The following is a 17,741-nucleotide window of genomic DNA, read 5'->3' on the forward strand; positions in this document are numbered from 1 at the left end:
ACTTTGGATTTAAAAAGTCGGATATGGACCATTATGCTCAAATGTGTGAATACTGTTTCTATACTACTGGATAATACTGCAAGTCAAGTTGTATTTTTTTTCAATACTCTGTAATGTACCTGGGTACTGTGTAATAGTGTGATGACATGTTGACTTTAATCTCGGCGCTTATGAAAAGAATAAAGTCGACATTTCTACGTTATTCTTGCTGTTTGTCGAGATTAAAGTCAACATGTTGACTTTATTCTCATAATTTGTTATTAACGTAGAACATCGTAAACTAATCCTCATCTTAAAATGAATATTTAATTGATTAGATTTTCTCAAACCCCGTAATAAGTTATGTAGCACATTAAATGCTTTGTGTTATGTTTCCCGCACCATGTTAAACTGACTTCCTCTTGCACTAAGAGGAGGTGCAGGCAGCACACAGAATACATGATATTCCTGCTTCCTGAACATTTAGAATCCCTGAGCTGAATTAAACATTGATTTTTGGATGAAGTTTAGTTTACGACATTCTACTTTAATGACAAAATAAACTACAAGAATAAAGTGGAAATGTCAACTTTAATCTCGACATAGTTTTTTTTCATCTTCACTGTGTCCGTATTTTTTTTTCTTCATCGTGGCCCTAATATAATTCCGTAAGGGCTATACCACAAATAGCATTATAAATGTAAGTTGCAGTTTTATTATTTATGTATATAGCTTAGCTTGAAGCAAGGTCCATATTATTGCAGTTTGCCTTAATGATGGTTCAGCTGGTAAAGATGTCATCACCAAGTTGCACTTGTTTTATTTTATTTTATTTTTATTTGGTGAATACTGTGTAATGCACCTAGGCTTGAAGTCTTGGAAGTAATAGTATTATTACTGGAAGTTGCACTGTTATTTATTTTATTGTTATTATTTATTAGTTATTAATATTATGCAGTTTAGTGATGGTAAAGTTGTTTAAAAAGTCACTTTAACATGTCAGTGGACAGAGATTGTTAACATTAACAAAGTGTAGTTGGTTTACAAAAAATATTTACTATTTATTCCTTTTCTAAGACATGTTCAGTGCAATACAACTTTTGACAAGCACCTCTGGATATTTTACTAAGTCTAAATGCCTCTTTGGATGGTTGAAAATATGTTGTCAAAATTTTATTTTAAGTTGTTTGCAAACATTGTTCAATAAAAAGGTTCTATATTTTGACTGCATCTGTCATGCAATGTGATTCCTTCTCTTCATTCGTGCCACCCCCTTGAAAACTATCACTTTATGGGGCCATGCAAACCTGGATTAATACTTGTGTGCACATTAAAATGTTTTTTTTTGTACAATGTACGATTCTCATGACAATGGAATAGGTTATTCTTAGCCAGTAATTGCAGTGGAAAATGTGGTTAACATCCACTCATGCATGGGGGAAAAAAATACCGTCCAATACTGTGAAACCGGTATAATTTTGAAAAATACCGTAATATAGAATTTTGGTCATACTGCCCAGCACTACATACACGCAAACTTCCCAGCAGAGCACATACACTATATAATAAATATTGTAAGAGATCTTATATCAGATCTGGAGAACAATCCCAAAAATACCTCCATGGCACTCTGAGGGAATACAGTATGGAGGAATGTAGCAGCATCTTTAAATGTGCAGTGTCTGAACCAGCAGCCACGTGAGTTCCTAATTAGGGACACAGGCTTTGTGACTGAAGATTAATGGTTAAATATATAAATATTTCCATGCTTCACGTGTCTTTTTCTGTGGCATAGAGTTAAGTATATTTAATTTAGTATCATACTGTCCAAATATAAATATACTAAATATACTATATGGTTTTGATATAGTCTAATGGCATATTTAGTCTGTCTGTTGCATGCAGAATTTATTTTGTAACATTACCTACCATCCTAAGTTTGTTAAACCTGTTCAATAGGTGGTATATACAAGTTTGTTCCCCTTCAACTCCAACAAGCACATTGTACCTGCACTTAATTTTAGAAGTGATCTGCTCTAAGGCACACTGCAACAGCGCTAATCCCCAAAGTTAGTCTTTTTACCATAGATAGGTACTAAGACCAGACCAGCATGGGATCATCCCCAGCTTCAAGCACACTGCAGCTGACTCATAGAAATTTTTTATTTTTAGACTTAGTATAAATGTTAAGTACAAGAGAATTGTTTGATATTGTTTACAATGTTGACAAATATTTATGTTGTTAATTTTACATTTACATTTTTAAGCAAGTTTCAGACTTTCGGTGAATTAATGACTGATCCTGCAGAGAATGTGACAGAGGTCCTCCTGTTTTAAAAAAAAAAAAAAGTTCATGGCAGTGCAACATTTATGCATGTTTCCGGGAGAGAAAAAATCTGCTGTACGGTAACTAGGTCAGTAGACCTAGTCTCCACAGTCTGTTTAGTAGCAATAAAGAACATTTATTACAGCAAACCTGTACTTGACATGTTAATCTGTTGATATTTATACCATATATGGAAACTAACCTTTAAGCTGGAAATGATGTAATAATTACACAGAAACAGTGATTTACTAGAGAGCTTAATTTTCTCTAGTGTCTCCTATTGGCGTTTCAACCACAAAAGCAGGTCTGGAATGCAGGACTGTGTTAATTACAGCTAATGCTTGAATGACACTGAGCTCTGTTTTTGAGTAATGGTTAAAACCTGTTTGTTGGTTATCTGCTTTAGGCCAGGTTCGGTGTTGCTGTTGCTTTTGGGACATTATTTTGTATTTCCGGAAATGACACATTATTGTGCTAAGGGGTTTTCTTGTACCACTTTTCTTAAGTCAGGAAAGAGAAAAATTCTAATGTTTTTGTTAAGAGTTGAAGCAGTGAATGCCAGTCTTAGTGATCTTGGCAAGTCATTTTATTTAGAAATTCTGTTACTGTGCCTTTAATTGTATATTCACATTATAGTCTACAGTTTTGCATTGATGAAGTGAAATTTTAATATGCAACTTTTGTTTTGAGCAAAAACAAAGCACATCAACACTTGCAAATACTAGTTGATTTTTCACTGTTCCAATCTTTAATAATACCTTGATTTTATTTGTATGGCATTTAAAACGTCACAAGTTCTTTTATACTTCGGCTACGGTACCTTATGGGAAAAAATATAACATATATAATCAATATGTTTAGAATTAGTCTAGCAGAATAATGTTATTATTAATTTTGCTGCAGGCAAATTAATGTGACTTTATTCATGCAAAGATTAAGTTTATAAATTAGTACAGAAAATCTTAAAAAAATTAAAGCAAGGGTGAATTGATTATAGAGAAGCTTGAACTGCTGTGCTTTGTTAAAACATTGTTCGATTTTTTTTTTTTTTTCTTTTTTTAAATTCAAGGCCAGTCTGAAGGAAGAAATTATTGCTGATCACATTCACTTACTCAAAGGGATGGGTATCTTTAGGATTGTATTGATACCGATATTGATCCTGATACTGTGTATTGATACTGTTATCGGTACTATTCTCCATAATGTGGTGCAAGAAATAAAATGTGACGTGAAGAGATTCAACGATTATTTTAATATTATTTTTTCAAAATTACCAGAAACTAAACTTAAATATTATAGAACTATTAAACATATAGAACTATTTACAATAAGTTATTCACTGGAAAAACTATTTACAACATTCATAGACTCGCACAATAAAAATATTCTGACTTTATAATCTAAGATATTCTTAACAATAAATAGAGTAGGAAACCTTTCCAGAAACTAGGAAAAAAAAGACAGGATGTCACGCATACAGCTTCTCCCCTATTCCTACTAAATAATAAATCAAATTGATTACAAGTTGTTATAAAGACGACTATTATACAGAATAAATAAAGTAAGATTTAAAACAAGAGTAGTAACTCCTATCCACATGCTCTATAAAGCAGCAACATTTCTGTACCCAAAGCTCTTCCTTCTATGTCTTTGATATAAATACATATACAGTTAGGTCCATAAATATTTGGACAGAGACAACTTTTTTCTAATTTTGGTTCTGTACATTACCACAATGAATTTTAAATGAAACAACTCAGATGCAGTTGAAGTGCAGACTTTCAGCTTTAATTCAGTGGGGTGAACAAAACGATTGCATAAAAATGTGAGGCAACTAAAGCATTTTTTTTAACACAATCCCTTCATTTCACTATTGACCTGTTCTTCCAGAAGTTTGTCATCATGTGGTCCTGTCTGCATTGACTACACATGTATTAGACACTACCACTACCTGCACCTACCTAATCTGGAATTAAAAGCACACAAAGATAACCAAATGTGCACAATTTCATGGTGAGAAAGCACTCAGACCTTAGGTTTATGCAGGCGGAAATGGAAATATTTGTGAGATCAATATGTAAGGTCAAAGAATAAACTTTGAGGAAATTCTGAAACTGCGCAGTGTCACGCACGGAATTGTTGCACTATAAACAGACCAGGCTGTACATTGTCTGTGCATGGCCACGTCTGTAGCCGCCTGTGCCCAAGTATAAACTGGTCCTTACAAGTATCATTTAAAATTGTTTAATAATCTAGTAATTAGGAAAAAAATCATTTTATTTGAATATTTTAAAGCAGTTTAATGAATATTGTATTTATTTAAAAATGTGTGTATAGGCTATGTATGGGTATACAGTACACACTTGTGCAAATTGAAACAAACTCTAAAATCGCATGAAATACTCACAATTAAAGATGTTTTGGTGTTGGTTCTTCTGTTAAGGCATTGGTTGCTTACACCCAGTCGAAGACATATGTTCACCACAATACATTGAACTTCTCTGTAGGAAAAAAATGTTCCAGAACTGAAAAATTATTTCCTGATGGATTTGGGCCATGTCACAAAATGAAACAAGTGCAGAAATATTTCGGTGAGAGGCGCCAATCACGAAATGATCCAGGACAAAACGAATAAGTACAGGTAACCCAACAGAAGGCAGACAGACAGGAACTTGAAACACAAATTACAAAAACTTTTTTTTTTGCTTTTGGTCACCGGCCCCCTTTTTAAAAGCCGCACTGCCCCAACAGCCCCAGCACCCTCTGCAGAAGACCAATTGGAGCCACTGCTGGGAGTTGCATTTTCAAATTCTATTGGCTACTTTCACCATCCCAGCTGCGTTTTCCTCTACAGTTGCTTCCTGTTCTCTCTACAGTATAGTATTTCCACGAAAAAAGCCATAAAAATTGCGAAGGATATTTGCGGTTTCGGGTAACAATTATTGAATAGGTTCTAAGGAAAAATCCACGAATGACTGAGGCCGCTAACTCTGAACTGCGACTTCGTGGGGGTCTACTGTACTGGAGGGTCCTGGAAAATCTCCTGATCTGAGCCCAATTGAAAATATATGGTCTATTTATAATCATTGATTTTGTGGAATGGACTGCACAACCGTGGAGATGATGATTCAGCCCCTAATTTAAGTTTGGTACAGAGACACCAAAATTTTCCAAGGTCCAGTCAGGATTGGTGGATTCCACACCAAATCGCCTCCACATTCTCCTCAAGAGTGGGAGGTCATATCATGTACTGAAGTTAGTATGTGAATGTTATTTATAATAAAAAAATTGAGCAGAAATGTTTTTTGTTGCTTTCAGAGTTTGTGTCAAGTAATGTGACTGTATATATTGTGTATGCATATACAGTATGTGTGGTTTTTTTTTTTATATTTTTATATCTTCTATCTATCTATCTATATATATATATATATATATATATATATATATATATATATATATATATATATATATATATAATAAAGGAGAGTTGGGATCCATGTGACTGTGTTTGTGGAGGGACGGAGAGTTAAGGCGGGTGTTGGAGTCACGTGATCATCTCCCCTCCCATTCACCTCATTTCATTCACTTCATTTCGCTCCAAGCTGAGCTCCGCAGCTGACGCGGTCTTGCCGTCCTTTCTCCTTTACTGATTTACTGTTTAGTAGACGTGGTACGTACTGAATAGTATTTTTTCCTTTAGTGTTTCTACTTAGTGTTTCTTAGTGTTTAGTAGACGCGGTGTGCCGGTGTTCCCGGCGGTGTTGCGGTTTAGTGTTACTTTCTACTTCGTTTTTGTACTTTAGTGTTTAATAATAAATAATAATAATTCATTACTTATATAGCGCTTTTCTCAGTACTCAAAGCGCTAAAATAGTGAGTGATACTTAGCTGATAGCAGTGTAGAAGCAGCACAGCACAACGCAGCCGTTAGGACAGGCGGGTGTGGTAGCGTAGGTGAGCGGCGATAGCAAGCAGCAGGAGGAGGAAGCAGGATTTGGATATTCCAGTACACAGCCATAAACAGTAACGCTTGGTAATTTCAGGCGTGATCGCCCCGGAGCCATAAGCCATAAACCAGGTTAGTATGAACATCAGATCAGTTCCCGGTCATAGGGTACTGTAAGATGAAACGGGAGCAGATCAGCATAGCAAATATAATCACGGAGACAGATCATCCCGAGGTGCTAGATTGCCAGGTACAAAGAAATGTTCATAGGTCTCGTCCCGTGATCCACAGACTCAGCTGTTCCCATTAAAGTGGAGTCCATAAAATCTGTAAATATTAAGCCAAATCCATGCAATTCGAGTCAGCTGTATCCACGAACTATACGTACAATAAATGAAATAAAACCAGCGTAAGAAAGTGCAGAATTAAGGCGAATTTTGCGAAAAGTGTTGTTAACAGGGAGGAGTGGCAACAACAAGCGTGCGCCAGCGTCCCCTCACCTGCTATAATAAAGCAGTTATAATAAAGAAGTTTAGTAGACTTTTACTTTATCTCATTTAGTGTTCTTCCCAGCGGTGTTGCTGTTTTTTAGTGTTAGTGTCTACTTATTGTTTGTGTTTAGTGTTATGGAAGGAGTGATCTTACCACTCTCAGATTTTGCAATGAATGAGTTGGTAAATAATGATTATTTATCACCGGATCACATGAGCAAATTCAACGAAATTTTAGCTGCGCATACAAATTTCCAACCTCAAGAGGGTTTGCTAATGTGGACTCCTGACATACCTGTAATGCCCATTCCACAAAATGCCAAACATATTCAAATATTACCTTCTGCAGCTACTGAACGAGTGACTCACTGGGTGTGTACCTATTATGATGGTGCTGTAATTCATGTCTCTGACAGTTTAAACGCTGATAAAAAATTCAACCTCACCGAAGAGCAGCTTCGTTTCCTTAATGCTTTGTTTCCTTACAAACCTCCCATAGTTTATGAAGACGCACAGCAACAATTAAATCATACAGATTCTGGTGTATTCTCAATTGCATTTGCTGTGTGTATTTCTTTAGGTATTGACCCAAGTGATCAAGTTTTTACTATTTCTTCAATGCGAAATCACTTACAAATAATTTTTGTTACTCGACAATTGCTTCCATTCCCTGTCGAAAGTAGCCGACGGGCGACACCAGTTACAAGTATTCAGTGCGTTCAAAGACCTGTACAAAGTACGGCCACTAACACAGTCACTCATAAAAGGGGAGATGACTCAGTGCAGGAAATGGGTATTGAAACTACCTTGGAAGACATGCAATCAATGAGGCGATTAAACGGATCTCAAGAGAGGTCTTCTAGGTTGGAAAAAAATATATATATCCATACATACATACACACACACACACATATATCTATACTAATAAAAGGCAAAACCCTCACTGACTCACTCATCACTAACTCTCCAACTTCCCGTGTAGGTAGAAGGCTGAAATTTGGCAGGCTCATTTACAGCTTACTTACAAAAGTTAAGCAGGTTTCATTTCGAAATTCTACATGTAACGGTCATAACGGTCGACAACGTCCGCCATGTTAAACTTTCTTATTTATGGCCCCATCTTCACGAAATTTGGTATGCGGCTTCCCTGCGCTAACCGAAACCGATGTACGTACGTACTTCGGTGGTATGACGCCACTCTCGGCCGCCATTTTGAACTTTGCAACAGTCATTGTTACTTAATGGGCCCATCTTCAAGAAATTTGGTACGCGGGTTCCCAACGCTAACTGAAGCCTACTTACGTACATATATACGTCCATAGCCTGCAGCTCGGTCCACACTCTGAATCCTCCAGGCACTCCTGAGCATAATCTAATTTTGAAGGTTGGTGCACCAATAATGTTACTGAGAAACTTACAGCCACCGAAACTTTGTAATGGCACGAGACTTCAGGTCACATGCTTGCAAAAGAACTTAATTGAGGCAACTATTTTTACTGGTGGTGGCTCAGGGGAGAGAGTTTTTATTCCTTGCATCCCCGTTATACTCTCTGATCTCCCATTTCAATTCAAACACCTCCAATTTCCAGTAAGGCTCTGCTTCACAATAACAATAAGTCTCAGGGACAGACCCTACAAAAGGTTGGTATTGATTTGAGGCAAGATTGCTTTTCACATGGCCAACTATACGTTGCATGCTCAAGAATAAGCTCAGCGCACAGCTTGGTCATATTACAACTGGAGGGGCGAACTGACAACGTGGTATACAAAAAGATTCTTAACAAATAATTATTGGTACATTTTCCCTCAGTTTATTATTTAAAATTTTAAAGCAGTACTTTGCCGCTGCGAAGCGTGGGTATTTTGCTAGTTATATACAGTATATGTAATATATATATATATATATATATATATATATATATACAGATACAGTATATGTAATATATATGTATGTGTATATATGTATACAGTGCATCCAGAAAGTATTCACAGCGCATCACTTTTTCCACATTTTGTTATGTTACAGCCTTATTCCAAAATGGATTAAATTCATTTTTTTCCTCAGAATTCTACACACAACACCCCATAATGACAACATGAATAAAGTTTACTTGAGGTTTTTGCAAATTTATTAAAAATAAAAAAATTGAGAAAGCACATGTACATAAGTATTCACAGCCTTTGCCATGAAGCTCAAAATTGAGCTCAGGTGAATCGTGTTTCCCCTGATCATCCTTGAGATGTTTCTGCAGCTTAATTGGAGCTCACCTGTGGTAAATTCAGTTGGTTGGACATGATTTGGAAAGGCACACACCTGTCTATATAAGGTCCAACAGCTGACAGTTCATGTCAGAGTACAAACCAAGCATGAAGTCAAAGGAATTGTCTGTAGACCTCCGAGACAGGATTGTCTCGAGGCACAAATCTGGGGAAGGTTACAGAAAAATTTCTGCTGCTTTGAAGGTCCCAATGAGCACAGTGGCCTCCATCATCCGTAAGTGGAAGAAGTTCGAAACCACCAGGACTCTTCCTAGAGCTGGCCGGCCATCTAAACTGAGCGATTGGGGGAGAAGGGCCTTAGTCAGGGAGGTGACCAAGAACCCGATGGTCACTCTGTCAGAGCTCCAGAGGTCCTCTGTGGAGAGAGGAGAACCTTCCAGAAGGACAACCATCTCTGCAGCAATCCACCAATCAGGCCTGTATGGTAGAGTGGCCAGACGGAAGCCACTCCTTAGTAAAAGGCACATGGCAGCCTGCCTCGAGTTTGCCAAAAGGCACCTGAAGGACTCTCAGACCATGAGAAAGAAAATTCTCTGGTCTGATGAGACAAAGATTGAACTCTTTGGTGTGAATGCCAGGTGTCACATTTGGGGGAAACCTGGCACCATCCCTACAGTGAAGTATGGTGGTGGCAGCGTCATGCTATGGGGATGTTTTTCAGCGGCAGGAATTGGGAGACGAGTCAGGATAAAGGGAAAGATGACTGCAGCAATGTACAGAGACATCCTGGATGAAAACCTGCTCCAGAGCGCCTTGACCTCAGACTGGGGCGACGGTTCATCTTTCAGCAGGACAACGACCCTAAGCACACAGCCAAGATATGAAAGGAGTTGCTTCAGGACAACTCTTTGAATGTCCTTGAGTGGCCCAGACTTGAATCTGATTGAACATCTCTGGAGAGATCTTAAAATGGCTGTGCACCGACACTTCCCATCCAACCTGATGGAGCTTGAGAGGTGCTGCAAAGAGGAATGGGCGAAACTGGCCAAGGATAGGTGTGCCAAGCTTGTGGCATCATTTTCAAAAAGACTCGAGGCTGTAATTGCTGCCAAAGGTGCATTGACAAAGTATTGAGCAAAGGCTGTGAATACTTATGTACATGTGATTTCTCAGTTTTTTTATTTTTAATAAATTTGCAAAAATCTCACGTAAACTTTTTTCACGTTGTCATTATGGGGTGTTGTGTGTACGTATGTAATATATATGTATGTATGTGTGTGTATATATATATATATATGTATATATATGTGTGTATATATATATATATATATATATATATATATATTGTGTGTGTGTGTGTATGTATGTATGTATGTATGTATGTATGTGTAATGTTCAACCACCTCTGCCTTGAGTTGAGAAGAGTTAAAGAGTCTAATGGCTCTGGGGACAAAATATCTTTTGTATCGGTCTGTATTGCAGTTCTGTGATAGCAGCCTGATGTATAGTGGGTGATGTTTATTGTCCCTAATAGCAGCGTGCAACGTGTCCTCTCTGCAACTATCACCAGAGAGTACAGTTCTATACCAATGACAAATCTTGCTCGCCTGATCGGCTTGTCAATACACTCGGCATCTCTCTTCTTCAAGCTAGTCTCCCAGCACACAGCATAGAAGAGAGTACTGGCAGCAATCAACTAATAGAACATCTGCAGGAGTTTCTTGCATATGTTAAAGGAGGCCAGCCTCCTCAGAAAATAATGCCGGCTTTGCCCCTTCCTGAACAGAGCCTTTGTGTTCTCTGAACAGTCCAGCCTGTCATCCAGCTGCACTCCAAGGTATTTATAGCTGTTGACCCACTCCACATCAATCCCTTCAATGCAGGCAGGTCTCAGTGGGGCCTAGACTACGGTAGTCCACGATCATCTCCTTGGTTTTGGAAATATTCAACAACAGTTGGTTTTACAGACACCATCCCACAAAGTCTTTCACCAGATCTCTGTACTCCTCCTCCTGTCCAACTCTAACACACCCCACAATAGCAATGTCATCTGAGAACTTCTGTATGTGGCATGTCCCTGAGTTGTAACTGAAGTCCAATGTGCACAGGGTGAAGAGGAAAGGAGAAAGAACAGTCTCCTGTGGCGCTACTGATTGCAGTCTGTGATGTGCAGTTCCCCATCTGACATACTAAATTTTTGTAATTTACAAAGTCACTCCTAATAGAATGTTATCTAATTATGAGTAGAAGAGACATGTAATCATATTTCATCAGTGACAACTATCCCACATCACAAGATAAAAGATTGAAACAAGACAATTGAAAAAGTTGACAGCTGGTTCCATTCTGCAGATGAATTGAAATACCAAGCAACACAAACCGATTACTCAAAATTGAAAGCCATTTTACAAGATGGTGAGCTGTTCTATGGAAAGAAACACAATGACATCAGGTTGTGCAGATAAAGGCTGATGGGATGACTCCATTGGAAGAGAAACTGGTCATTCCAAGAGCATAATTTCTTGAATGTTGATGGTTTAAGAGAAACTGGATTGGGCATATTTTTTTTCTTTTTTATAAATAATTTTATTTATAGGAGCCTTTTCTATTGTTTACCAAGCCTGTGTGTGTTCATCTATTTGTGTCAATGTCCAGGTTTTTAAAGCTTGTATATTTGCCGCCCAGTAATAAAATTGAAAGTTAGGTAAAGCCATGCCACCTTCTGCCTTAGGTCCTTGTAGGGTCGCCCTTTGGATGTGTGGATGTTTTGAATTCCAAATAAATGAGGTTATGATTAAATCTAACTTCTTAAAAATGATTTGTTAATATATATTGGAATGCTTTGAAATAGAAAAAGAAGCTTAGGAAGGATATTCATCTTGACAGTATTCATTTTTCCAGCTAAAGTGAGATGAAGGGTAGACTTCTATTGCAAGTCCGTGTGTACAATGACCTGTGTAAATTTAGGATGACAGGAAAGAGAGGCAAGAAATGTTGAGCAAAAAACTAAAACAGAATTTTTTTTCACGTTATAGTGATAATGACAGAATGCTGATGTCAAGGGTATAATGTGTGAAGACTGAAGTCCAAATATCAAATAAACACTTTAAGTAAAGCTTCAACAAAACAAGTGTGCTTTTATTCAAGAATATAACTGAGGAAAACAAATCATTCAGATTACATGTTGCTGTCAATATGTAAAAACCAAAGCCCAAATATCATTTGACATAAAGGAGATATGGCTGGTGTAGAAGTAAGAACTGCCTCCTCATAATCAACAGTTTGCCAGTTCGAGCCTGGGTCCTTCTTGCATTTACTGTATTGCGTAGTGACATGCTATTATTATTACTACTATAGAGGAAGAAGATCTGAGGATATGGGAAGGAACGGAGATATGAAGAAGATCAGAAAGATAAGGAGGTTTAAGGTTATGGAGGGTATTGTAAGTAAATAAGGAGAATCTTAAAATCAATGCAATATTTAACAGGGAGCCAGCGAAGCTACTGATGGACAGAAGTAATGTGTTCAATGTCTTGACATTGTAAGTAATGAGTCTTTTAGAAATACATTTATTTTTACCTCCCTGAATTTGTTATGCTTTATTTTGAAATAAAGATAAATACTGCAACATTTCAACAAGACACAATTTACATTTTCATCAAATATGCAAACAGGAATTTTTGTCTGAAAGACAAAGAAATTTGGATGCCAGTTAAGTCAAAACTAATAAATAGTAATAAACTAGTAAGAACAATTGTGCCAATGTACGATTTTGTTCAGTCAAATCCTTTCTTCGTTTTAGATTGGAAATTCTGTAAAACCAGGGCTTCCTGATGCCTTCCACCTGTAGAAAAAGTAAGTTTTTATATTTTTTTTTAAATTAAGAGTTTATTGTAATATTTTTCAGGAACTGCAGAAATGGAAATGTACTCTGAAAAATGCATTAACTTAAGCAAAAATGTGAAGTATGCACATCATATTAGTTACAAAAATTGATGGTATTATTAATCATTAATGGGTTTCTTGTCAGTGTTTTGTTTACTTCATACAATAATTTGAGATCATGTAAGAACAAGAGAAGATCAAGCAGACATACATTTGTTATTTGAGATGATTGCATTATAGACGTGTCTGTTTTGTTTTTTTTAATATATTTTAATGATGGAGTATAGCCAGATGATTGACTGATATTCTACTTTCAGGTGAGCTGCTATAGCTATAAAACGACATCTGCATAGCACTGTCACTAGACACGCTGGCAATGTCGCGAGTACCCACTCCTCCTCCACCTGGAGAAATGTCCACAGGCCCAGTTGCTGAAAGTTGGTGTTACACACAAGTAAGTTGCATGTAATATGTCTAGAGCAGCTTAATATATACAGTTTGGATAACCCTTGTATAGAGAAAAAAATACAATCATTATTGTTTTTATTTTTTTAATTATTTAGCAATTTAAATTTAAGATTACCTTTCCTTAGGAAAAAGCTGTATAACTTTTTTTTCTTGTTTGACTATGAAGTAATTTGATGTTTAAGTTCAATTTTATTGTATGCAATGTTTTTTCTTAAAATAAAAATTAACAAAAAAAATCTAGGGCAAAGTAAAGGCTCTTCAATACTAAGATGAATAATGAATGTCAATAGTAGTGTATTTTAGAGGGCATGCTGGATGTTGAAAAGGTAAACATAGACCTGAAACATTCTCCTTAGTCTTCTGTCTGTATCACTGGTTTTAGATTAGGGCAACTTTAAATACATTATTTAAGGATGGACACTTTAACTGAAACTTTTGTGTTTAAACTAAGCACTATATTGCATGATTATTATTTGTGGTGTTGCTGTCTTATATATAAAGAACCTTTTAAAAAATAGGAAATGTTCAAGGGACTGACAGCTTGCTGCATGATATACACTTTCAAGGTAAAATAGGTATAATGTGTTGAAGTTTGTTCCATTAAAAAGATTTTTTTCTTCAAATTTGCCTTTTTCATTTTTTGCTGTAAATAACTGAGTTTATATATATATATATATATATATATATACAACTAGCCAACCTGCGGCGTAGCATACGCCGCATAATTATGTATTGATGGGTGAACACTTCATGAAAGACACAGTTGTCCAAATGGGGTTGGTTTTGAGGATACGACTGTAGGTGAATGAAAAGATGTAACTCTGGAGAGGGCAACATACAATACAGCGTTTTACACGCTGCATACAGCAATTCACATCGAAGCATAGACACTGATAAGACCATGGGATACCCCTCGCAAACTGTTCTACATGCTGCATACAGCGATTCATATCCGCGACAAACATGCCTCTTCTTAGATGGTCCTGTCGCGTCCACCCTCGCTCTTGAAGCATACACACCGCCTGGTCATGTACCCGCTCACAAGAGCAACTCACGGAGACCCGCCCACCAACTCTAAAACTATGGCGTGTAAAACAGTTTGCGATGGTGGGTGCGGTTGTGCATCATAACCGAAAAGAATGCAGTGGAACCTCGGTTCACGACCATAATTCATTCCAAAACTCTGGTCGTAAACCGATTTGGTCGTGAACCAAAGCAATTTCTCCCATAGGATTGTATGTAAATACAATTAATCCGTTCCAGACCATACGAACTGTATGTAAATATATATATATTTTTAAGTTTTTAAGCACAAATATAGTTAATTAAACCATAGAATGCACAGCGTAATAGTAAACTAAATGTGAAAACATTGAATAACACTGAGAAAACCTTGAACAACAGAGAAAACTAACACTGCAATAGTTTGCGCTATAGCAACAAAAAATGAACATTTGAAAAAATCCGTAATTTAATAAACCACCAAGAAAAGTAACATTTCAAAAATGCACACTATGAACTGATAGCTGTAAATAGAAGTAAAAACAAAATCAAGCCCATTGCATTCTTTAACTGCCTTCCTACCTTATGAGTCCAGCCCTCTCTCTCGCGCTGCCTGTGTGTGTGCGTCTGTCTCTCTCTCTCGCGCTGCCTGTGTGTGTGCACGGCTCTCTCTCGTGCTGCCTGTGTGTGTGCGTCTGTCTCTCTCTGGCGCTGCCTGTGTGTGTGCGCGGCTTTCTCTCGCTGCCTCTGTGTGTGTGTGTGTGTGCGCGGCTCTCTCTCTGGCGCTGCCTGTGTGTGTGGTCTGTCTCTCTGTCGCGCTGCCTGTGTGTGTACCTCTGTCTCTCTCTGGCGCTGCCTGTGTGTGTGCGCGGCTCTCCCTCTCGCTGCCTCTGTGTGTGTGTCTGTCTCTCTGGCGCTGCCTGTGTGTGTGCGTGGCTCCCTCTCTCGCGCTGCCTCTGTGTGTGTGTGTGTGTGTGTGTGTGTGTCGCACAGGAAATGCACAGGGAGAGACTGAACATGTACAAATCGAAAGGGAAACTGGCCTGTTCGTATACCAAGTGTGTTGTCGTGAACCGAGGTAAAAGTTTGGCGAACTTTTTGGTCGTAAACCAATTTTTACATGTACCGAGACGTTCGTGAACCGAGGTTCCACTGTAATGAAAAGTCAACGTGGCTCAGAGGTGCATGTGGAGTGTAGCAGAGACGAACGCGAATGACGCCCTGTTTTGTGAGTTGCTGCGTCTGAGTTGGTGGGCGTGGCTCTGCGAGTTGTCGTCGTATCCAATGGTCTTAGAGTTGGTGGGCGTGGCTCCGTCCTGCGTGCTTCCATGGGTGTCTTGCTTGTGCTGGCGGCGGCTTAGTGAATTATATATATATAGATTGTTTTTAAGTACACTTGAACTGTCATACCTGAATCACTATACATGGTTTTAAATATACAGTATTCAGACCCTTTAAATGTTTACACATTTTATATTGAAGCAAGCCTTGTTTTAAAATCACAATTCATTTTTTTCCTCATCAAACACTCTGTACCCCAGAAAGTAAAATGAAAATTTTAGACAAGTTTAATAGAATGAAAAAAAAAAAAAAAAGAAAACCTGAAATATCACGTCAACACAGGTATTCAGACCCTTTACTCGGTACTTCATTAAAGCAAATATTTCAGTAATTACAACCTGGAGTCTTCTTGGATTTTCTAAGGATTTTCTGGCATTCTTCTCTGCAGATAATCTCAAACTGTTTATGCCCAGTCTGAGGTCTAGAGTGCTTTAGAGCAGGTTTTCGTTAAGGATATCTTAGTATTTGTACTGTTCAGCTTTCCTTCAGCCCTGACAAGTCTACCAGTCTTTTGAAGCTATAAATTGGAATTGTTTTAAGCATTGATGAGCAGTGCCAGGTTTCCTCCAGACGTGACTCTTCAGGTTGAGGCCAGATAGTGAAATCTTGATTTCATCAGATCATAGAATTTTGTTTCTCATAGTCAGAGAGTGCTTTAAGTACCTTTTTGTAAAACTACAAGTAGGCTTTCATATGATGTTTTTCCACTTTGCTATAGAGCCAGATTAGTGGATTATTGCAGCAATGGGTATCCTCCTATCTCTACACAGAGAAGGGAGAAATTTTCAGTCCAGCAGCTCAATATAACAATGATAATTCCAACAGAAGATCTAATTATACTGGAACCATCGTTGGGGAAAACACATTCACTTTAAGGTCCTGCCTCTAGATCTGGACAGAAAATTTTCTCAGAAGCATTGTCTCAAAGTGACATAGTAGTAGGACATTGAGAAGATAACAGGTGTGAGAGAACTTCACTAAATCAGTCTTTTTAAAATAACACCATACACCATCATGTACAAAAACAATTTCAGTACACTGTTTAAATAATGATTCGGTAATGACTGACTGACTGTGCAGTATGGGGAATACTAGACTAAAAAAGCTGGCTTGCTGGCTTTCTAACCGCTGTTTTTATATCTACAAGTTTCTATGGTTTTATTCACTGAGATTTCACTGTCATTATCTAAGTGTATGCCATTTACTTATTGTGCTTATCTTAATAGATAGATACTTTATTAATCCCAAGGGGAAATTCACAAATCTCTGTTCAGATATTTTTAATTTTGTTTGATCTTTTACTTTGATCCCAGTTTTGTAGTTTTACTGTATATTTGATGTTGAACTCTATAGATTTTTATAGTGTTGTGAAAAAATATTTGCCCCCTTCCTGATTTCTTATTTTTTGCATGTTTGTCACACTTAAATGTTTCAGACATCAAACAAATTTAAATATTAGACAAAGATAACCCAAGTAAACACAAAATGCAGTTTTTAAGTGATGATTTTATTTATTAAGGATAAAAAAACTCCAAAGAAATCAGGAAGGGGGCAAATACTTTTTCGCAGCACTGTATGTTGCTTAGTTGGTCAGATTGACTACTGCAGTTAATAAGAACAAACAGGCTATACTAAATATATTGATGGGAGCATCTTTTGAAAGTCTTCAACTACTTCCAGATGTTTGTTGCTTGTGTCAGTGATAAGTGTTTGATCTGTGCAAAAAGCAAAATAGTGTTGGTTTTATGTGGGAAACAGATATAGTTTTACAAAAACAGCATTAAATTTGTCTAAATTTGTTTTTTATACTGTGCATGGAGGTTAAACATCCTTATGTTGGCAAAAGAAAAAAAAACGTAGGTTTTATAGGTAACTTGATTAGCTACAGGAAACTGTCACCCAAATTGCCAGGTAACCGTTTTTGTTCTATCATTTGCACACACCCTCTGTGTGACTTCCAGTCATTTTTTTTTATCTTTTCATTGAAGAAGTGCTGCTTTTTTACTTCAGTATTGCACAGCTCTAATTAGTTACCCTTTAGCTTGAAGTGCTCCCAATACAAGGTATCTTGAGATATAAAATT

The 17,741-nt window shown here is 37.3% G+C and overlaps 1 protein-coding gene across 2 annotated transcripts in view; it reads left to right on the forward strand.

Annotated features, from left to right (window-relative positions):
- The window catches only part of spopla (speckle type BTB/POZ protein like a), a 105,950-nt gene that overhangs the window by 17,031 nt on the left and 71,178 nt on the right, over positions 1–17,741 (forward strand). For both annotated transcript variants that reach the window (XM_028806507.2, XM_028806508.2), the window contains exons 3-4: positions 12,765–12,817; positions 13,165–13,301. In XM_028806507.2, coding sequence (XP_028662340.1) covers positions 13,224–13,301 — 78 coding nt within the window. In that variant the 5' untranslated portion in view covers positions 12,765–12,817; positions 13,165–13,223. The remainder of the gene's footprint in view (positions 1–12,764; positions 12,818–13,164; positions 13,302–17,741) is intronic.

This window comes from Erpetoichthys calabaricus, chromosome 8 (assembly GCF_900747795.2).
Source record: "Erpetoichthys calabaricus chromosome 8, fErpCal1.3, whole genome shotgun sequence".
NCBI classification, from domain to species: domain Eukaryota; kingdom Metazoa; phylum Chordata; class Cladistia; order Polypteriformes; family Polypteridae; genus Erpetoichthys; species Erpetoichthys calabaricus.